This window comes from Osmerus eperlanus, chromosome 18, assembly GCF_963692335.1.
Source record: "Osmerus eperlanus chromosome 18, fOsmEpe2.1, whole genome shotgun sequence".
NCBI lineage: Eukaryota > Metazoa > Chordata > Actinopteri > Osmeriformes > Osmeridae > Osmerus > Osmerus eperlanus.
The window spans coordinates 5,306,912-5,330,557 of record NC_085035.1 but is presented as its reverse complement, the minus strand read 5'-3'; the positions used below and the strand labels follow the sequence as shown (position 1 = coordinate 5,330,557).

Here is a 23,646-nt window from a genome sequence, read left to right as displayed (position 1 = left end):
GGTACAACTTCAACAATTAACTCCAAAACACCAACAATTCATGGCCATTGTCCTGAAATTTGACGTCAATATATTAAGTAACCAGGAGGACTTTTTTTTAACTAAATCCTGTAATACTCAAGTCATGAAAACATTCAGACATTGTCTTTGACTTTTTGTGTTTACATTACTATTGACTATTCTCTGTTGTGGTTTTCAACACTACAACCATTCAAATGACTTCTTGGCTCGGCCCCTGTGTTGTTCCAGCACGTCCCCCTACACCCACACATCAATTGTGACATCACTGGGAGATTATTTGGCGAGAAGGCAGCTTGCTCCGCCAATGCCTCTGCAATGTGTAATGGAATAAGTCGTCCTTGCGCTGGCCACAGCAGGCAAAAACACATCTGAAAGCTGTTATCAGCTGCTATGACATCAGCTTCCCTTGGCCAGGGCTCTTCTGAGCTCATGGTCTCAGTCCAGCCTGTGAGCAAATGACTGATCACAGACTGGAGCCACACGTTCTCATGCCTCGATGTCCCCTGCTGGGGGATGGGGGGGAGAAATATCTCCTCCATGCAGCTTCAGGAGAACCAGCCAAAGCACACCTCTATATTCCCTCGTGAAGGGAGTGTTGTTAATGACCTAATTTACTTTGGTCCTGCCACCACATGTCTCTTTTAATTATACATTAACAGACGGTTTCGCTGTAAAAGCACCACATGTAAGCTGCAGTAAATGCAATGGATGTTTTCAGGCACTTTAAAAAAATAAAATAATCAGGAGTACAGCATTGGCTTGTAATGTTCATACCCAAATGACTGACAAATTGACCATTTAAACTGGTATGGACATTGCACCAGTTTTTATGAGACATTTGTTGTGATTTATCACAAAGACTAGCAACTATATGTAATTCACAAACATGGTCTTTAGGATGAAAAATGCACTGGTCAACACTGGTCAGGTCTGCAAATTATAACCTTGTAAGTGCTTCAACAATCCTTCAACAAACATCTACCACCATAATTACAACTTGTATCCAACAATTACAAACCTAACTCCCAAGGTAAATCCCATGGTAGATAAAAAAAACAATGATTATCAGTCTAGCATACCCCTCCTTAAGGATAATAAAGCTGTCAGCATTGTACCACAGACCCAGAAAACCCAGTGTGCTTTCTCAACAAGTTCTCATGCTACTGTACTGTGTTTACCATTTTATCAGGTGGAGTCTGCTTGATAGTTATCCAAACTAGGTCATTTTGTACAACCACAATTAGTAATTTCCTGCTGTCATACTGTCACCACCTACTAGGATCCATCCAATGGATGGATAAACAGCCTTTGCGAAGCATCAACTTGGATCACTGGTTGCTCACAACAGCTGCATACTTAGCAGCAGTTGTGTGGGAAGGGCACATGGTCAACAATCACACAGTGTACATAATAAGCAGGGAGAAATGCCATCAGCTATCAGTAGGTTAGGGCGAGCTTGAAATCTGGTGAACTGCAAAAAACGAGAGCGTGTAGACAGAAATAAAAATGAATATCACACGCAGTTGAACTGTAGGAGGAGAAATCTCTGGAATAAGATTTTTTTTGTTTACATCTTGAAGTGTTTGCCTAGGGGGGCCTTGAGTGTTAGTAAATAATCAAATTAAAGAGTTTTTACAGTTAAAGCATTACCAGTTTAAATCCACTGAAAATAACACAAATGCACATAATAAGCATCAATGCGAGAGAAATGCTAATTATGCATTTCTACTTTTTTGAAACTCCATTTTAGTCTTGCTGCCACAAGTAGATGTGGTGCTGTTGGGAGTCAGGTGGCTGAGCGGTGAGGGAATCGGGCTAGTAATCTGAAGGTTGCCAGTTTGATTCCCGGTCATGCCAACTGACGTTGTGTTCTTGGGCAAGGCACTTCACCCTACTTGCCTCGGGGGAATGTCCCTGTACTTACTGTAAGTCGCTCTGGATAAGAGCGTCTGCTAAATGACTAAATGTAAATGTAAATGTGCTGTTTGATGTCAAATGCTTATACTGTTGATTGTGTAGATCCAGCCACCAAGAGTCCTGATTGGTTTATTTCAGTTAATAGAAAAGATAAACCCTCCAAATGAATACAAAATGTTGTATCTTCTATGTTTACTTACCTTTATAAAAAACAAACACCCTCTCTTTCACTACAAAACATGTATATTATGGAACCAGGATTTTATCAATTTTAGTTGAGAAATGCCCCACATATGCGTCAATTCCTCTGTTAGACTTCACACCCAAGGAGTACGGTTATGGGAGTGTGTGTTCTTTCATACACGCCCTTAGATAAGTCTTGCAACAATTGAGGAGGCTGCCACAGGCCATTCTATTCCTGAAATATTTGTGCAAACCATTTCTTTGTCTAACAGCTCACACCTTGGGTGGGGTGAAATGCTACACAATTGCAGCTATTTCAGTGTGCAAGGCAGCAACTTGCCTTTAGGGTAAGTTCAATAAATGATGAATGGCGTTGTTTTAAGTGATCAGAATGACGTTTGAGCCCCGACCAGAATCCTGAGGTATAACAAGAACGGACCTGGGAGATTTTACCTTGATAAAGTGGCCTATTGTGTCCAGAAGACTTCTCTAGAAATTGTTATGTGACTGCAAAGCACAAGTGCTTGTGAGTCTGGTCTCTGACAGCATAGGTGCTGTTTGAGGGTTTTATCTCAACTAATTCCTGATGGAGGTGGGTATTACAGTAATTACATGTCAATAGAGACATGCAAATTAATGTGCAAAAAACCCCACATAAATAGCCTTGGAGTTAAGCTTCTCTGTTCCTCTAGGTAATTTGAAATTACATGGATTTGGGCCTTAAGTATTTATAGTTCAGATTAAAAATTTTCCTTGGAAAAGCAGTCAGATTTTCTGTTTAGATAGTTACGAAAACATTTACTTATTGAGAAATGTCTGTTGCTGACATTGTACAAGTGTTTTATTCGTGGTTATGTTTCCGGACCTTTTCATATGGGCCAATGAAGCTTGATCATCATTTCAATAGTGAAATATAGCCATTTGGTTTCAGGCAAAACATTAAATTTGTTTCGATGGTGATGAAAAAAATGACAACCCGAGAGAACTGACTAAGCCTGTACAATCTTAATGAATATGATGCAGGATTCTGATTTAATGTAATCCTCCACACAATATTTGTCAGAGATCCTCCTGGAGTTTGAAGTATGGTGTTATATCACCGCCCAGTGGACAAATGATACAGTATGCTGTTAAGACTAAATAACACTTTGTCTTTCGTTTCTTACTAAAATAAAATGTTATTCCACGAGCAGAACCCATATTCTTAACGTGATATCCATAACCAATACATTGTGTACAGTCATCAAGACACGAACACTTTTATTGTGTTGAAATGTTGTTTAATTTTGTCATTTAAACGCATATACTGTCTTATATTCTGTCTTATTTATATATATTCCATTATGGTACGTCTTATTGTTATAGCTGTACCTGACAATGTGTTTAGTCTCTTTAATCTCTAATGTGTTTAGATTACACGAATTATAGGCCTACTTGAGTAAAACGCATCCATCATTACACCTGATAACGTTCCCATTATTCTGATTTATGATTGATCAAATGAAAAGGATATCAGCAAATCAGATTGCGGAAATATGATCATGTGATTAACTCCGAACCAACCGGCTTCCTCCCAACTGCAGCCATAGCAGAATTTGGAAGGAAGGGACCTCGCCAAGAAGGACAATTAGTTAGCTAGCTAGCTAGCTATACTGAGAACGTGAAAACAAGAAGGGACACGCCACTAAAGTTGTCAATTTTGTCAGCGACTCGCGATTGTAGCAATGGTCCAGTCCTGCTCTGCATATGGGTGTAAAAATAGATATCACAAAGATAAAAACATTTCATTTCACAAGTAAGTTAATTTGCTAGTTTCCGATCAGATATGAGGGAAAAGTCAGCTGGCTTTTGCATGCGTACAATGCTACTTGCTTTGGCTTGTGATGTATAGCTAGCTCTAGCCAGCCAGCTAATGGTAACACAGCTCGTTGACATAAGAGTTAAATTGCATAGAAATTACAGTGAAGGTTGAATATGATACAACAGTTTCCTACCTAGCTGTTTTCTGTTCATGATTCGTATCTTATATTTTACACAATTTATTGTGTGGAGTTTGTTTCTTAGAGGCTTTCGTTTTATTTATTGAAGGTTTCCTCTAGCTCGACCAGACGTCTGTGGAAAATGGATTGCAGCAATGAGAAGAAACAACTTCAAACCGACAAAATACAGCAATATCTGTTCTCAGCACTTCACCAAAGACTGCTTCAAACGAGAGTGCAACAACAGAGTTTTGAAAGAAAATGCAGTGCCTTCACTCTTTTGTTTAAGTAAATTACAAATCAAGGTAATTGACATAGTGAGCTGAGAAGGTGGAGAGTTTTGACAGATTTGACAGAAAATATTTAACTTGACCCATGTCCCTCCATGTATTCTCTCATAGTCAGAATCCCTGGAGGACTCATTCACACCTGAGATGGACTTCCATCTGACCCTCCCTCTCTCAGACTCGGAAGAGACCCAGGTTCTGGAGCCTCAGGGGCTGCAACCAGAGGAGACCGACGCTGCTGTGCCCCAGTTGAAGAACCCTGATCTGCCCCACAGCATGTCGGTCACCTGCGACCACAACTACACAGTGGAGGACTCTGTCCAGCAGAAGAAACGCATCGAGCAGCTGGAGGAACAGCTGGACAAATTGAGGAAGAAGCTTAAAACTTCTCAACAGAAGTGCCGTCGTCAAGAGCGTCAGTTGAAGAGACTCAAAGCTGTGGGAGAGTTCCAGAGAGCGAAGAGGGACTTGACACTGGGAGAGGGCTATGTGATCTTACCCAAGCAGCTGTATGACGTTCTAAAAGGAATTGACTCTATCGATGGCCTGTGATTGGAAGAGCTCCAATCTACCCTCTAAACAGAGATGTTTGTTGTGTAGAATGCAATTCGTGTTTTTTTGTTGTTGTTGTTTTTTTTTTTTATGGGTGTAAACCTCAGGTGAGAGCCCACTACTGTATTTATACACAAGGAATGGGTTCACGATAGCCTTTCGGCTTCCTCCCCAATTGATTGCAATACAGTCCAATTTGATACAGTACCACATGATGCAACAGATGCAAGCAAATGAAAAGAAACTTTTGCCTTTGTACATTTCCACTTAAAATAATTTCACTTCCCTCGGTTTGATTTCTGCCTCATTGACGAGTGACTTGTTGCCTTGTGACTCATTGCATCATTACACCCCAGTGAGTTCATAGGTTTTCTCTTTTCACAATGTTGCTCAGTCAGAAGGGACGTGTTCTATAGCTCAGCATTTAGGGAAAACGGTATGCAACTGTATAATACTGTATAGTAACTATATACTTGACAAAGTTATCAGGTTTGCAATTGGCTCGCACTTTCTATGAATTCACCAACACTACAGTCAAACTCCTCTCGCAAAGCTGGATGTCTCGAACACCAAATTTGTGAAAAACTTATTTAGCTCTGCTGCTGTTCTTGGTACTTGGTACACCTTATAATGACAAATATAGTACTGGAATTGTAGCAAATCACTGGTAGTATATATGGTTTACCCATTATTTTGTCTACTTGTAAAGGATTTACAAACCTAGCACTAATTGAACTCTGAAGCTGAATATTTAATCTTGAGAAGGCTATTGGCATAAAATAAGGGATTTGATCCCAGATGAACACAGTGCACTAGTTTTATGTGTTTTAAATCAAAGGAAGTTTGGGGGCTTTAACTGAATTATGTTGCAGAAGCCTGAGTTGTGTTAATGATATCTTCCTCCAGATCAACACATTTGGAAAATAATTGAACTGGTGGTCAGTCAGTTTAGTCACTCGTTTGCAGTCCAGTTTATAGGTGGGTGGTGGAGCATGGATACCTTTTGAAGAAAGTTTCAAAGGGCTGTTGGATTAGGATATATTTCAAAGCCATATTCAAAAAGGGAAATCGACCTGGAACTAATTGGTTTGTTTTTCAAACGCAGTTGCCTTATGTTCCCATGATGCAATCCCTTATTGCCTATCAAATAAAAATTGGATTGGTTTCAAAGTATGATGAATGAATGCTACCTAGTATCCTGACCACGTTGCAACTTGATGTTTTCAACACCATTATCTGCAACAGTTGATTTGTGCAATTATGGTTATCTTGCTCACGCTGCCCTCAACCTACATGATGTATCAATTTTCTTCAATAAAGGTATACATCTGTAGAACGACTGCAAAATGTATGCTAATTTGAACGATATACAATTGTCAGTCCAAGTTTTCCCAGTGTCCTCAAAGGCTTCTGAAGTCATGCAGTTGACAAGTTTTTCAACTAGATGGCGTTGTTGTGTATAGACTAGACCACTTCGTGGCCCTAAGGGTTTTACCATAGTGAATAGATCCATAATAAAAATGTTCAGTTCCTGTTGCATGTATACAGACGAAAGAGGATCTGCTTTCTTGTACAACGGTAAACTGCTACTACAAATCTAGGATAACTTCCAAATAAGACGGAGGCTCTTCTATTGGTTCATGACATCTGGTTTTGGCTTGCATTGTAGATCTACCCTAGATCAGCGGATTTCGGGAATTTTGTATCAGGAAACCTAGTTCAAAACTGGGAGCGGGGCACATTGATGAATGTAGAGAAACTCACGGATTATCGAGGTAAGTGAGATAGCCTATCCTACAGTGTGAAAGGGAAGTTTTTCAGTTGTAAATGTTGACCGTCTACCACATGCGTTCCTATGGCTTTTGAGCCAAAGTTTCAGTCCTTAATCATTTTCGTTAATCTAATGTTGTTTTTTCAGATCAGTTTGGCAAAACTGACTGTAAAAAAAATTATTTCGTGATAATTGATTTTGTTTCGCAATCATTGTCTTTCATCCTTTTCAGGATTAATAGCGCACATGTTCCACAGTGTCGGAAGGCTATAGTATAAAAAAAAATTATGGTAGTAGGTGTAGCAGGACGGAATTGACAGGGTGGTGATATCTGTTCGGTGTCTAGTTTAACACAGAAAATTAGATTTTGTGAAATGTAAATGAGTGTTTTGAGATTGTTGATTGAATAGGGTGAAAGAGAGTAGCCAAAAAGCTTTTGTAGGGAGCCAGATTTCACTCGGTTTTTGTAGGATACTCTGCCAGAAGCAGCTCCCAAACTCTACGCCCGTCGTCTGTCAAAATGTTTTCTGATAAACTTGGGGTTCTCTCTGTGTGCTGTTGTTTTATCTCTTCGGGATTTTGGAAATCCATATTGACTGTGTAGGTAATTGCCGTGGACACTAGACCAGCCCTGGATGTTCCGGGAAATTGATGTATTTCCCTCTCAACATGACTTTGTTGGCTCACAGGGGTGACTAGAACTCCTCATCTAGTCCTAGCAAACGTAATGAGGTCAGGGGGCTTTCACGGTTTCTCTAACATGCTTCCTCGTGCTATTTCATTCAGCCTGTCTCTGCCCAAACACCTCATACTGTTTTGAGTAGGCCTATCTAAAGTGTACAAATGTAGATGGGGCCTACAGCAATCTTGCCTCGCATCATCGTGATGCACAATAATTCAATGCACCCACACTAGATGCACATATTGCATCCATTCCATTGCATTCCATTCATTATTCACAGTCAGTGACGCAAGTAAAACTTCCTTAAGTTTGAAAACTTGGACACACCCTCAGAAAAGCTGGAACCTGGCAGTGAACTCACCTAGGGAAGGTGAAACGGAAGGGAAAGCACCCAGCTTCACCCAGAGCCCCACAAGGCATGTGAAACCTTCAGACACGCAAGGTTCGATTTAGAAGACGATGTTGAAAGATTAAAGGCTTGTCCTAAGAATATTTTATACACTAGGCTACTTGAACCTGCAGTCGTCTCCCTTCTTCAATTTAATATCCCAATGGAAGTTAATTGTTCAAGAAAACCAGCTTTTTCAAGCTCTCGGAATGAAAATGGATTTGTGTCTGCACTGCATAACTATGGTGCTTCACTTCATTGTGAATCACAGATTACCAAGTTAAACATTGACTAGTCTGACTGTAGGCTTAGTGTGAAATAGCTCATGAAAGCTTATATTGTATGTAGGGCATTCTGTCACCTCTGGTAGACAGGTGGAGGGTTATTTTGTAGTATATCAATGGCATTTCAAGTCACCCTTAAATTGACACCAATCTCATACAACTGTAGAAACACAAGGTTGTTTTATAAATATTGTATACATCAATACTGTACACTGTTCAGGGCTTTATAAAGCTACATGAACAATCAAGGTTTGTTGATAACTTAAAACAGTAATGTTCCTCTGATGCTATTGCATTTTCTGTTTCCACGCCTATGTTTTGAATGCAAAAATGAAAATGTCCTGTTGCAACTAAAGCTGAGCCATTGCTCTTGTGTTGTGTTAGCGACCTGCGCAATTAGTGTCACAGACAACAAAATCCTAAAACAGACTCAAACCAAGCATCAGGCACTCTGGGTCCCTCTCCAACAGTATGCATTCACGCTAATCCTCAGGGCCCTGATGTGTGATACATGGCTGTTTTAAGAGGCATATGGTGGCTCATTCTGTCTGAGTTCTACTCCAAGCTGTGGTGTTCTTCCATTCCTATAGGAATGAGTGGTAATTTTTTTCGCAGGTTTAAGGCAGCATTAACCGGAGAAGGCTTTTATCTTTGCGTCCAGATGTCACTCCAAGCCAGCTGTTGACCCTCTGATGGAGCAGTGTAATCTGGCACAGCAGGGCGGGTGATCCTCCTCACATGGGTGCCCCGCTATGCATGGGTGTCCTTCCCGACCCTGCTCTGTGGAGTAGTGGTGGCACCATGCCGTTCACGGTCTCCCCAGGTACCCGCCACGCAACCTGGGGTCGGAGAAGGGCGAGGTGCCCTAGCTAGATGGGGGTGGATGCTCGTGTTGATGAAGATTGGGCCCCTGTCTAAGCGGTGCCATGAGGAGGGTGGGATCTGGGGTGACTCGGTAGCACAGTCCACACACAGTACCATGTGGAAGAGGACCTGTCCTGTGTGATCCCAAGGAACTCGGAACAAACGTGGCTCATACAGAGCCAGGGTTGTCACGGCCACCGTCCAATCCTTGCAGCCTCGACCCCCCCCCCCCCCCCCTTCCCCCGGGCTGTGCCCTCCATGGAATGTTTGACTTTTCTTTACAACCACCGAGATGGCTGCCAGTGGTCCTTTTGAAGACATGACTAGGCAGAGGTTGAAAGGGTTAAGCGTTCTGGTGGAATGTGAGGATAGTCATGGCTCATCGGTTCTTTGTGGAAGGGTCTAGTTGGTTGTTTAGAACGTTGGGAAATATCCAGGATCAATGGCTGATTGAGATGGCGCACCAACCGATCCTAGCCTGCCAGAGAGAGAGAAGAGAAATAGGAGTTGGCTAATCTACCTGCGTCGTCCTTGGCCCAGTAAAGACTCACATTGACTCACTGTGAACACGTATCTACCTCTTATCGGGAGCCATCTTTTCATCTCTGTCTCTGGGAGTGTTTCACACTATGTATGCTCTTTAAAATTATTATTATTATTTCATGAATGAGCATCACTACCAAGTTTACAAGCTATGATTCCAGCTGTAAGTGCAAGTGGTTTAGAACTTCCTGATAACGTTGGCATGGATTGCATGTATACTGTACAATGTAGCCTACTTCATTAGGTCTTTACCATGACAAGGAAAGGCAGACATCTAGGCGTAGACGAAGAAGGCTCGAAGGACTTGGGTAAACAACCACACCAGATCCGTTTCGACCCAAACGAATCACGACTTTCATTCCGTCCTCATTTTTACGTCTGACAACGTATCGCAGGCTCGCATTTGGAATTTTGAACCCGGTAAATGTTTCATGATCCTGTGTTCCGTCTATTTAAAGAGCCAAAACTGAACAACGGAGATCTGTGCGTGGGGATATCAGTTTTGTAAGGATGGGAGAAGGAAGGGTCGGGAGAGGCCTCTTTAAACCCATAAGAGCATCACTCCCCAGTCCCACTGGAGGCATCAAAGATTTATAGGACTCCTCTACAGAAGGCCCTCCCAGTAGTCAACTCAAATGTTTCCTTTTTTTATGACACGAGACATTCTTCTCCCTTGGCAAGCCTTTTGAATGAACGTTCAACTTCCTTTTCTCGCCAGTCACAGATCCATGTCCAATCCAACATCAGCATCATTGGTGGTCACATGTGAATTTCACAGGGGGGGAGGGGGGGGGGCAATGTTGAAGAAAGGAAACTTTGTGAATGAAGTTTGTTTTGTGCACTAAAAGGCATCCATGTTTGTGGTGGAGTGAGTCACTGCTGGAGTCTAGCCCTGGTTGTTAGGACAGTGTGATGAACACAGAAGATATAGTGAACTAGCCAGTCGGCATTGTATAAGTAAAACGCACAAGGGAATTCATTGTTTGTCCTAAGTTTAACCAGGAACTGGTCTGGGTTAAGGAAATGTTGTCTTTCAGGTCATTCAGGATCTGTGTAAGTTGGGGAAATGAGTAAACGGTGATCATCTTGAGAGGTTTAGTGGTCTACTGTTTAAAGACCGAAAGCTAATTTGGGGAGCAAGGACCCTAGGGTTAGAATGGCATGTTACGTGATTTGTGACTGCATCCTTTTTCAACCCTTTACTTAGTTAACAGGGTTTCCATAAGAGCAAACGAGAGTGACCTGCTGCGCCAATACGTTTCAATTAGGCTCCAGACTCATCTAAACACAGAATATATTGACCATGTATGTCATCGCCCCCTCTTCCGTCGACGTATGACCTCCTGAACTAGGAGGATGAGGCCGTAAATCTCTGTCCTGTATGTTGTAAAAATGCCCGAGCTACAAACGGATGAAGAGTCCCTCCTGGTGTTTGTGCAGACCCCAGACCAGTTCAGTTGTTGATTTCCTGTAAAGAGTCGAGACTTGGGGGAAGACTTAACACATGCACACACACACATGAAGGAGGGAAAGACAAAGAGAGGCAAGGGTCGTTTTCGGGCCAGAGTAAAGCAATCATAGAAGTAAACTAAATAGACTTGTCAACAGGGTTCAGATCTGGTCAGACAGCATTCTCATCTGCGGGCCCCACTGATGTGGCGCGTCGGGGCTACATTTGCATTCATGGTACACCACACTTGAGGAAGTTGCAATTGAAATGTTTTGTATTGCACTAATTACACTATCACAGAGGCTCTGGTTTTTGAGCATGAATGCAGTGTTGACAGGCCTGACAGCCCTTCTTTTTCACTGACATGCTAGAATCATCCATTGACAGCATTCTCATCTGCGGGCCCCACTGATGTGGCACGTTGGGCTACATTTGCCTTCATAATACACCACACTTGAGGAAGTTGCAATTGTTTTGTATTGCACTAATTACACTTTCTATCACAGAGCCTCTGGTTTTTGAGCATGAATGCAGTGTTGACAGGCCTGACGGCCTCTCTTTTGCACTGACATCATGCTAGAATCATCCATTGTGCCGGGTTTGGACAAGTGGGAACAGGATCTGGTCATAGATATCAGCCGAGGGAAACCCTAGATTTACCATTTTGCGCACGGTGCACTTCTGTTTTGTAGATCGTAACACAGTGCCTGTTTTGTAGGCTGTCAGAAAGGGAAAGAGATGGTTCTGGCCAAGCTTTTGACTTTGTATTGCGAAAATGATTCGATCCAAATCATAATGATTCAGCATGAAAGTAAAGGAGCTACTCACTTCGCAAAAGTATCTTGTCTGAACTTGATCACTTTTTTAACAGTTTGAATGCAAGGGGACTCTGTGGAAACCCCCCTTTTTGTGTTCCTACAGGCCATAGAATCAGATATGTGGATTAGAGCAATAGATTATACCCTCACTTCCTGAGAAAACCACATGCTTTCTGAAAACTCTCCTTTTGTTTTTTCCATAGGAGAATGTCCTAGGGCAACCATCACGCCAACACTGACAACCGCAGCCTCATCTCCTGCTCCCTGTGACAGCCTCATCCCACAGGGACTATTGGTACCTGCCGGTCCTCCGTGGGGTCCTCACGGCCTGCAAACAAGCCCCACTTGTTCCCCAGCCCTCCCGCCTTCCTCCTCCTCCCTTTACCCCAGCCCCAACTCCCCGTCGACATGTCCATCGCCCTGAAGCAGGTCTTCAACAAGGACAAGACCTTCCGGCCCAAGCGCAAGTTCGAGCCGGGGACGCAGCGCTTCGAGCTGCACAAGAAGGCCCAGGCGTCCCTGAGCTCCGGCGTGGACCTGCGCGCCTCCGTGCAGCTCCCCCACGGCGAGGACCTCAACGACTGGGTGGCCGTGCACGTGGTGGACTTCTTCAACCGCATCAACCTCATCTACGGGACCGTGTGCGAGTTCTGCACGGAGGAGAGCTGCCCCGTCATGTCTGGGGGCCCGAGGTATGAGTACCGCTGGCAGGACGACCGCAAGTTCAAGAAGCCCACGGCCCTCCCGGCCCCCAAGTATATGAACTTGCTGATGGACTGGATCGAGGTCCAGATTAATAACGAAGACATCTTCCCCACCAGCATAGGTGAGTCAACCAGAGAGCTGAAACCCCCAAACAATGCTCCAAGACGTATTACCATGACGACTATGTCCACCAGCTATAACGTCGTTGTGTATGCAGTCAAAGCTTCCCTCAGATTAGAAACGCCTTGATTTAAGATACAATTCCAGTAAATGGAACCATAATCCCTGGCTTTCAGCATTCCGTGGCTTAGCCAGGAACACCTTCGTGTTGCTCAGGAAGGTTCCCCACGCTCGCTGCCATCAGAAGGCAGGTGGACCAGACTTAAAGACCAAGCTAATTGGAAAACCTCTCACAACTCTGACCTGTCTGTTAATCTCTGTTTTATGTACGCAGGGTGGCGTGATAAGCAGCACATAGGAGTCAGAAGATGACCTTTCAACCTCAGTCCAAACTGAGGGCATGGTGTCAAACAGGGACTAGGAATATAATGACAATAATAATGAAAATAATATCGACAAGCAACGACAGCCTATTTGGATTTGAGTGGCAACTGGGTAACTTAGCCCAGATTGTCAGCACGTTGTATAAACGGTTAATTCGATGTTAGTGCGATGCGGCCCATAACACCCATTTCTTAACCCTCGTGCTGCCTTCGGGTCACATGACCCAAAGGTTCATAACGAACCATCGTTGTGTTTACCCAATTTTACCCAATACAAAAACAAATTAAAATAATTTTCTTTTAACCTTTGCAATGTGGGGGGTCTGAGACAGCCTAGCTGTTAAAAGAAAATGCTTCACTTTGTCTTTGTATGCGGTAAATTTGTCGCAATACGACGGTGGGTCACAATGACTGATGGGTCAGAATGACCCGAAGATAACACAAGGGTTAAGCAACAGGCTGAGAAGCGGCGTTGTGGCGGCTTACTGTCGGTCACAAGGTCCAAAATCCAAAGTTGTTTACTTGCGAGTGAGCGAAAGGGATCTCCTACCATTAATAAGTAAGCCGCTTACATACACATATCTACTTGTTCTACTGTCGTTTCTGTTGTTCCCATAAAAACACAATTTCCCTCGGTTGATGAAGTACCGCGTGCCACTGCTGCCAGACCCATGGGGATTGAAACAAAGGCGGGATTAGATCCTCTGTTTACTGGAGGGAGACCGAGAATGACAGCTTCAGTCCCATCGCACTAGTGCCATGACGTGAGAGGCCTTTATGTCGTGGTTGATGCGTGGGGTGTTGGGCCCCTGGGGTCACTGCTAGTCGTGATGGAGAACATCATGGCTATCGCTGGCTGGAAATGGTATCACCTCTCCAGTCTGTGAATTATTCAGGGATACCTGATCTCTGAAGGCCGACATGGCTCCCAGAAGTCACTGGGGCCACGCAGAAACCAGAGACCGGCTAGTCTCTCGCACCCTGCAGCCACAGGGAGCACCTGAGTCACTAGCTAGTGTGAGCTCACTGTCCCTGTCTCTCCCTCTCTCTCTCTGTCCTTTTCACTTTGTTGCCTCCGTTTCCCCCTCCCTGTTTTTTAAGTTCCCTGTGTGCTGTCAGCTAGACATGAATTATTCATCCTTCCACATGCACAGTCACATTCCTTCTCCTCCTCCTACATGTGATGTTTGTAGCCTGATGTTTTATTGAAATATATCCAGTAAGTCAAGAAGGAAGAGGCCCGAATGCCACCTACACACCCTCGCCCACCCTCAATGTTACAAAAGTTGGATTGTTATGAGTTATTGGCGTCATCCTCACCAGTGCCTGGTTGAGAAGGAACAGACTCTGGCCACACACTCTGGCTTGGTACTGAGATGTAATGAGGAGCTGGTCTGGGCTGTGATGAAGCCCCCTCCTTGTTATGGATTGTGTATGTCGTCAGTGAAGCCAGACAGGAAGTAGCCTGTGTGTGTTGTTAAACCAGGTTACTAGGTCAATAGAAAGAGTGTGTGTGTGTGTGTGTGTGGGGGGGGGGGGGGGGGGGGACCCACCAGGGGAGGGTTAAACCTCTTAGAATAGTCATCAGGAAGAGATTACCATAAGCCAGGAATGTTCACGGATCTCTGGTTGTTTCTAGATCTTTCCTTACCCTTTGCTACTACACAAAAACCCGCCTGATCGAACCTACACACACGAGATCACCGTCTCCCCTCGGCCCAGATCACCTCAGGCGCCGGAAACCCACCGAGGGACAGGTGTTTGTGTCTGTCACGTGGGGTCAGCGTTCCACACAGCACACTCGACACGCCCCTGGTCTCAGCTCGGCTGGCAGGAACGCGTGTCCGGCCTGTGTTCTTTGTCTCGGTCAAAGATGAGGGGTGTTTGTGTCAGGGTTGGGGTTTCGAGTTCCTCTGGGTGATGCAGGTAACAGCAGCCCCCTGCTGACCTGAGCCTGACGAGGCTTGAAGGGTTCATGTCTTGGGGAGAGACAATATGGCTTTCTGACAGTCTTCGACGCGAGTGAGACAAATGATTTGAGCTAATGAAAAGGTCGGAAAGGAGTTAAGGATTCCGGTCAACAGCTAGAGAGTGGTTTGTTTGTTAGCTAAAGTGTGTGTTTCCATCTCCACAAGGCAGGCCCAGATTCAGGAGTCTTTGTGCTTGCATTGGTAAAGAGGATTAAGGAAGGTTTAGTGAAACACACCCGTGTGTGTTTACAGACCCTATAATCTGCACTCCTCTCATCTGGTCTGTTTGGCGCCTGGTTTGGATGCAGACCTCAGCTAGATGGATCTGGATTATAATAAAGGTCTTCTCGGGTTCCTGAATAAAGCTTGTATTGTTTTGGGGGCCTACTATTCCCAGGACCATGGATGATTTAAGTATTTGACAGAATATCAAAATCGTAAATGTCCTGGTTCTTGTTAGTCCTGAAACATGGGCATTGTGGATTAGAGTCAGTTCAATCCGGGGTGGCACGGGTCAAAGTTCATGTTGCAGGAAAGAGCAGCTTTGTCACAACTCTGTCTGTTTCAGATGGCCTGTGGCGGGGTCACTTCCTGACATGGGATGGGACTTCCTGTGTCGTACCACCTGGACAACCATTGTGACCCTTTTAAAACCTTTTCTAGACGTGTGGAGTCTGCTCATGACCATTAAGAGGATGTTGTTGTTGAGGAAACAGTATACCTGTGACACTATAAGCCCGAACTAAACTTGTTAACTGAATACGGAAACTCCCCTCAGTGTTTTGACGCATGTTGATTTGTTGTGTGTGTGTGTGATCTGCCCTGGGCTTTGGGGAAGTCTGTAGAGATTCCCCCGAAGCAGCCTAACGAACAGACGTAATGAAGCCCAGCTCCCATCCGTGCTCCATTCTCTACTCCTCTTGTTCCGGAAAGAAAAGTACATGTATCCTGGCATCTCTTGTGAGGGCCGCATATGCTTATTTTTTTTTTGTCGAACGTGGGGTTGGCCAGTGAACTGGGAGAGAGAGAGAGAGCAAGCTTTTTGTGTCTTCGCAAAAGCCCTCCTTGGTCCCCACAGAAGCCAAACGCACTGAATAGATGGGCTGCTATGCTCTCTCTATTTCCATTTGGACAGGCCCAGTAATCTCCTAATAATGACTACCCAGAACGGCTATCCTCTCATTATCCATTTACAGAGGTACTCATTACCCCCTGTGTGTGTGTGTGTGTGTGTGTGTGTGTGTGTACGCCTCCACACTGAGTGTGGCCAGGACGTGAACCCAGTGAGGCAGCGAGCTAGCAGCACAGTGCCCTAGCCCAGAGCAGCGCTCCACTCCTAGCTTAGTCACTATCATAACAAACACACAGTTACTTCCTCGTGAATGGACATTCGTAAATGCCTTTATGATTTGAGAAGAACACGATGGATTTCCAACGTTTTGTGAATATGACCTCAAGTAACTTTTGTATGTGTCAAGACTGATATGTTTAGGTTTGATGGCGATGTCATTAGCAACGATTTTATACTACAAAAGGGCTTTTATATAGGCTAGCTTTTATACAGTATATCATATAGATTTTTGCATTTGAGAAAGAACAGCTAAGATCATCTGGAACCAAAAGCTCAGATAAATCTTCTCGAACTGGAAATGTGGATCCCCACGAACAGGCTTAGATAAACCCATACAATGTACAGCTAACAAGGTCATAATCCCATACCATTGCTACTCTGTTTCGGCACTGTGGTGGCCCGTCTCCTGTGATTGGCCCCCTGTGGGCCGTACTATCCCTGACACAGACACCATCTGTTGATGTGGTGGTGCCAGGCTCAAATGGATTCTTCTACTGCCTGACTGTACAGGTTGGCAAAGACGGCGACAAGGTCAACTGCTTCATTGTGTCTCTTGTTTAACCAGTGGCTGGACCTGTGTTGATACTGTCAATGCTACATTTAGAAAAATAATTCATTGTTGCTTTGTTGAAATGTATGCACCTTCCCTGCCAAAGTAAATTCCTTGTCTGTGCAAACTTTCATGGCGATTTAAAAACCCTTTCTGATTTACAGTTTAACATTTAATATGATCCATGTTCTGCTGAACCCACTCAGATTTTTTTTTAATTCCTCTTATGTTTTGGTACAAGTGCCAAGTTCCTACTGTTTCTTCCTTCACCTTGAGCTCCGTGTTGAGCTGTGGTACAGGATTGTGTGTCTGCGACTGCAGACAGTGTCTCTCTTCCACCACGCCACTTCCTGTTCTCTCTCTCTCTTGGGCCCTGGCTATGAGAGGGGTCTGATATCCTGTGCGGTATCAGGAGACCTCTCTCCTAATGGATCTCAATGGAGATCCATTAGGAGAACGACACATACACACACACTGGAACGACACATACACACACTTGTCTACGCACACATAGGCCTACATACACACATACGTGCACGTACACACACACGTGCATACAGAAGATAGGCTGAATATGGGTCAGTGACCATCTTTCGCGTGAAATCAAGGTCACAGTTGTGATGCCTGTATGTCTGCTTAGTCCCAAATGGGTTAACTGAGTGTCAGTGTGACCTATAGTGGAAACGACTGTCCTGAGAGAAAGAAAAATACAGTTTGGGCTCAGTATTTGCTGTGTGGCATTTGATTTGATACATTTGTTATACACTCAACTTGTATCAAATAAACTAAAATAATCCCCAACGAAATGCAATGCAAAGATGGCCAAAGGAGTTAGCGTGAGGGAAGGGGGTGGAGGATGGGTGTACGGAGGGGTGGGGGGGTGGGGAAGAAGAGGCCAGCCGCGGGGTGTAGATGGACCCTTCATAGGAGGGCCGCCCTTTGGCCTCTTCCTGTCTCTCTCCACGGCAGTCCGACCCCCTTCCTTCTCCCCCACTGCTTCCTGGTAGGAAGGAAAGTTCTCTGTTTAGCCACCCCGGCCATACCAGCCTCACCCCCCCCCTCCTTTGCCCACCACCCTCACCCCCCAAATAATACACTCCACCGTTTTTCTCCTCCCCACCATCCCCCAATCCATCCACTCGTCGTTCGCCTACTCTCTCCTTTTCTCCGTACCCTCCCTCGTTCTTTTCCCCTTTCCCATTCTCTCCGCCAACACCCCCCCCCCCCTCACCTTCCCCCTTGTGGCCGGGCTGCACTCGGGCACGTGGATCCGGGCGTGAGGCAGACTGGAGCTCACAACAGCAGTCGGGAGAAGCCTGGACAAGTTGCGACGGTGTCAGGGGAAAGGGGGGAAGCCGGGAAGCCTGGACAAGTTGCGACGGTGTCAGGGGAAAGGGGGGAAGCCTGGACAAGTTGCGACGGTGTCAGGGGAAGGGTGGAAGAGTGCTCCCGATGATGTAACACGCCCTGGGAACCTCACTGAGAGCGTTACGTTATCACATTCATAGTTTATGGGGCTACAGTTTTGCTGTCTGGATTTACAAGAGGATGCAGTCACACTTGCTGGAGGTTATGAGTGTTCTGTGTTTTGTTAAGGGGCCAGTGATCTCCTTCATCCAGTTTGTGTATACACTTATGTCCTATGTTTGGATTGGTTCAGTCATTCATTTTTCCGTGTGTCTGGCACTGCCAGTCAGCACAGCCCATAATAATACGGTAAACACCACCGGTCTATCAACACTCGCTGTATAATTGGCTGAGTCTGAACCGGCATTCTCTTCCACCCAGCGCGGCGTAGACACTTAACCTTGAGAGGTTACTGTGGAGGAGACCACATGAAGACTTAAAGACATGTTATGTCGGGCTTGAAGGAGGCCAGGTGTGCCGCTGAGTCACTTTGGTTCGTCCGTCCGTCTGTCCCAAGTGTGAGGCCTTCAGGGCAGCTTGTAATACGTCCGGAACGAGTGTAATGGATATATACGTGTTATGTGAGGCCCTGTTTAATAGCACGTCACGAAAACGTCCCTAAACCTAACCGCGGAGACGTGATCGGGAGGGAAACGTGACGAGGTGACATTGCTAATTGGTTGGTTAAGTCACCTCCTTGCCTATGAGGTGAAGGGCAATGCCAGTCTCTCTTAGGAAGGCTGAGTGGACTTGGCGTGGAGTGAGAGCAGAGAGTTTTCTGGCTTTCCAGGGAGCTGAAAGGAAAAGCACTGTGGTGGACGACATGAGGACTGGGAGTCAGTCACACACAAACACACACAGAAAACGACTGTGCTCTTTGATGCCACCTGCCTGTCAGAAAATCTCTGTGTGGGGAAAAAACCCGACTCGCTGAGTTTACTTTAATATCTGAGTAAGTTGGATTTGAAGATGCATCCTTTGGGGTAAAATGATTTTTACAAATAATTCACAGACCACAAAGACAACGTTGATTTGTTGGTATGTTCATGTTTATCAGGACTGTGTTTGGCAGTTGTCCTTGTTGGTGAGCTGGTAACTGTGATTGGGAGGATGAGAATACTCTTGGCACTTTTGTGTCACATTCAAAAAGACGGTAACTTTATTTAATGTTGTGCGTGGTGCAACATTGCTGTATGTCTGCTTATAAGACACTGGATCTTTTACAACAATTATACCCACTCTCCACATACAAGCCTACAACGAAGACAAGGCTATGCAAAGAATTCACCCTCCAACCGAGTTATTCTACGCAACACGCATTGCCAAATACAATAGCACAACAATGTCCAATGCTGGAGTAGGTCAATGAAAGTGGTGATGGTGAAAGAACACAACATTTCATCTGTAATATGCCAAAGGCATAGGTAAAAAGAGGGCATCCTGTTTCACAGATTTCACAGAACATGGCGTAGTCAGATTCTGGGCCAGTGTTCTGTCGAAGCTGGTGCTTGTTGCCCTGTGTCGGGCATTACAAAGTAACTTCCCTGCGTTTGACATACATATGTCAAAAGACATTAGGCTATGGGATAGTTGTGTGTTATATCAAGAGGATTTGAGCCATGGTATTTCCAGATGGCCAGTATTTAATTTGGGCCCCTGTGGCACTTATTATATATGCACCACAACTTATGCACTAACTCTCTCTCTCTCTCTCTCTCTCTCTCTCTCTCTCTCTCTCTCTCTCTCTCTCTCTCTCTCTCTCTCTCTCTCTCTCTCTCTCTCAGGTATCCCCTTCCCCAAGAACTTCATCCAGATCTGTAAGAAGATCCTGTGTCGTCTCTTCAGGGTCTTCGTTCACGTCTACATCCATCACTTTGACCGCATCATCGTCATGGGAGCAGAGGCACATGTCAACACCTGTTACAAGCACTTTTACTTCTTTGGCACGGAACTCAACCTCATAGACCGAAAGGAGCTGGAGCCTTTGGTGAGTATAGGAACGTGTCACACGGCGCAGGCTTCTGGTGGGTTAAGTAGCCTTGTGAGAAAGTCAAAGCGGTTGTCCCAGACCTGTTTTGTTCGAGGACTGCTAAAGAGTTTGGAGTTTGAGGCCACCTGGAGTACTATAGTTCAGTCAGGAAGTGTCATCTGGGTTAAGAAGTGATGTTTTAGGGAAGTGGCTAAGATCAGAGTGCAGGCGTGTCGTTCCCGTCGATCCGGATCAAATCCCACTCTTTCAGCCCACATCTACGTACATAAAGAGCCTTATATTGCTTCCAGTGATGACATGGTCTCTCTCTCTAACTGAGCAGCCTTTCTCCGCGTTTCACAATGGAAACACCGGCCGTCCTAATAGAAGCACCCTAGTTCTTCAGTTCACAGACAGGCCCACAGTGCTCCCTCTAACTCGCGCACCACCTCAAATACCCCCTGTCCAAGCTGAAAAGTGCAACAAAAGGGCTTCTGTAAACAGAACACAAGTAGACGACCAACACTGGTGAAGGGGGGGGGGGGGGGGCAGGGGAACAGAACAAGCTTGGCAAACAAGTTCCTACACAATGACTCCTTTCTCTAGATTATCATAAGAGATCCCCATGATCGGGCTGGGTAAATGCCACCACCCACGCAGATACGAGGGTGTTCTGTTCGAGAGCAGCCTACTGTGTAAGTCTGTCTGGCCCCAGATAGTAAACCAGGTGGAGTCGGCATGACCCTAATGAGGTGTTTTTCTAAACCTTCTTCGAGCGGCCAAATGAAAATCCCCAACACCTCTGTGGTTCGTTCCATTTTCCCATGGTGGAATAGCGGTAAAAGGTGCGTAGTGTCGGCATTGGTGTGATTTTTTAAATTTTATTTTTATCTGCGTCCTTTCCCATTAACAGTAGCAAGGCCGTCCTCACGCTGTGGGGACAGTTCACTGTTACAAGGGCGAGCTCTGTGGATCACTGCAGACTGCGTATCCCAGTATGAGCAGACTGGGACTTGTCTCTGCAGATGGTTACGGACCGCTCCTGCCAATCTCACTCCTCCCTCGGCCTTATTGTGGCCTGCAGATTCGTACCGCAACTGCTGCCTCACTGTGTGTGGGGGGGGGGGGGGGGGGGAAGAGGAGGAGGAGGAGGAGGAGGGAGAGAGAGAGAGATAGCGAGAGAGAATAAATAGAGGGAAAAAAAGCAAAGATAAATAGGAAGTCACAGGAGCATTTCTCATGCAGGACCAAGAGAGTAAACAGGGGAGGAATTGGTAGGCATGTACACATAGTTATTGTACAGATTCCTTAATGCCCTGACTCAGTGTCTGACCCATATAGGCTGTAGCATTGTAGCTATTGAGGATTGCAGTGTCCCTTCAGAGTTCAAAACATCTGCTTTCATCTCAACAGCTGTCAGAACACTGGCCAAGCTGCACTAGCGCTGGTCACATGACTGAGAGATATGTACCTGGATTCTAAAACCTTTGAAAATAGTTCTGTTAGCAAGTTTATTTATGCGCAACAATTATCTATATACGCTCAGCAAAGAAGGTTACCCATGTGACTTTGCATGTGTAGATATCCGTCTTTGCATGTAATGGAATTTCCGTTCATTTGTTCTCCCAGCCTGAACATGTATCTGTCTGTCTGTCTGTCTGTCTGTCTGTCTGTCTGTGTGTTCAGAAAGAGATGACTCTGAGGATGTGTCATTGAGCCACTGGAATGCAGCTTTGAATGCATCCCCACCCCCCTCCCTATCAACCTTGTTCACGCCTGGTAACCATGGAGACTGGATGCTGTCATCAGAGGGATTCTGACGGCCAGGTGGACGACCTGCAGATTGGGTCTTGATTACTTGGGATACTGGAGGACTGCATCGACCTGCTGGGAATACAAACACAGGGTTTACTTCATGTGACCACCAGGGGTCTCTCCAGCGCCGAGTATTGTATTTTAGACTGTTGGAGCAAGTTGTGCAAATGCTGCTCTTGATGAATACACTGATAAGAGTATGATTCGGGATGTTTATTTGGTGTCGGTTACAGTTTTGTTGAATCTCTTTTGTGTTTCGGACCAGCGTTTGGCAGAAATGAAATGGCTAGGTGAAAATCACATGTTCTTGTATGTTGTGCGTCTTTGCTTTTATCATTTTAATGTGGACATTGCCAAAAAGTTAGGTTTTATTAAAAAAGTTCAACATTTTGGATGAAGACTTGAATTAACATTGAGTGGATTAACCACCAGGTTGGACCATAAATGTGGTGAAAATAGTTAATTACAATGGCATTTGTTTGATCAAATTTGATAACATAAATTACATTTATGTTCAAAGACACAATCATTTTAAAGGAAGACATCTGGCAACAAAATAGGTTTCAACAGCATAAATATTTTCTAATTAATATGAAAACTTTCTAAATGGTACGTGAAAGGATTCGTTTGTGTAAATAAGAATCCCATGTTTTATTCCCTCCAACAATCTCAAACTGTTTCTTGGTCAGGTGACCAAAGAAGTAATCTCAACTTAATTCGTACATCTTTTCTCTGAAATGACTTCCACTGTTATGACCTGTTTCTTCTTCAGTGGAATATTCTGGATTCAAACATCTTTGGGAAGGCCATTGTGCCTTGGTGGATACAAAATTTAAAGCGCAATCTACTTGTGAAATCATTTTGCAGACTTTATTTGACTGTCCGCCAACACATCCGACACACCTTAGGTTGTGTGCATCTGTACTTGTCTATTGGGCACCAGACGGTTTTGTGACTCATTTGGGGGTTTCAGAAGCTCGACACTGTAACAAATGAGTCGTGTGTGTTGAATGATATGACACATAGAGCTAAAGTATTTAACGTCATGACTCCATGTTAACACCACAGCAATAAAGTATATTTTGATTCATTGAATAAAATGTCTTCTAATGTCTTCTCATCGGGAGCCTTATGGGGTCATTTAATGTCTGTAGTAATTCAGTAGTGAATTTAGTGTGGTTCTTTGTTGAGGTAACCCATGAGGGCACAGGAAGAGCATGCATACTCCACACCGAAAATCCCGGGGAATAGCCCACCTGACCCCCAAGTAGAATTTGAACCAAGGACCTTCTAGCTGTGAGGTGACCTCACCACTAGTAGAAGGTAATGTGCTGTGCCCCAGGCAGCCTTTACCCATTACAATGTAGCCCATGTAGATCATGATGGACTAATGTGCATGAGGAATACAAGCTGGCTTCCATGATTGTAGGCAATGCATAAATGTAGCTATTTTAACCATGACTTTGCTTACGTTTTTATTTGATAGATTCACATGCGTAAGTGTGCTTTGCACAGCTTTCAAGTGCAGCCTTTTTAAATCTCACATAAGGTCTTCTGTAAAGTCATTTGGATTTCACAAACGATTTTTTGATCAAATTTAGGATGGCGTCCAAATGAAATGTTAGGAATGAGGCCCC

At 44.7% G+C, this 23,646-nt stretch overlaps 2 protein-coding genes across 3 annotated transcripts; both read left to right on the top strand.

Annotated features, from left to right (window-relative positions):
• The first annotated feature begins 3,703 nt into the window (after positions 1 to 3,703).
• On the top strand, positions 3,704 to 6,286 carry thap1 (THAP domain containing, apoptosis associated protein 1). Its single transcript, XM_062484025.1, has 3 exons — positions 3,704 to 3,916; positions 4,210 to 4,405; positions 4,502 to 6,286. The coding sequence occupies exons 1-3, from the start codon at positions 3,846 to 3,848 to the stop codon at positions 4,937 to 4,939; spliced, it is 705 nt and encodes a 234-aa protein (XP_062340009.1). The 5' UTR covers positions 3,704 to 3,845; the 3' UTR covers positions 4,940 to 6,286.
• A 99-nt stretch (positions 6,287 to 6,385) lies between these two features.
• LOC134038571 (MOB kinase activator 3B) lies at positions 6,386 to 23,130 on the top strand. Of its 2 annotated transcripts, XM_062484026.1 has the most exons (5): positions 6,386 to 6,517; positions 6,609 to 6,714; positions 11,943 to 12,565; positions 20,010 to 20,212; positions 21,881 to 23,130. In XM_062484026.1, exons 3-5 carry the CDS (start codon positions 12,148 to 12,150, stop codon positions 21,908 to 21,910), a joined length of 651 nt encoding a protein of 216 aa, XP_062340010.1. In that variant the 5' UTR covers positions 6,386 to 6,517; positions 6,609 to 6,714; positions 11,943 to 12,147; the 3' UTR covers positions 21,911 to 23,130. The 2 variants fall into 2 exon arrangements, with proteins under 2 accessions (XP_062340010.1, XP_062340011.1); XM_062484027.1 differs by lacking the exon at positions 6,609 to 6,714 and having other exon boundaries at positions 6,442 to 6,517.
• The last annotated feature ends 516 nt before the right edge of the window (positions 23,131 to 23,646 follow it).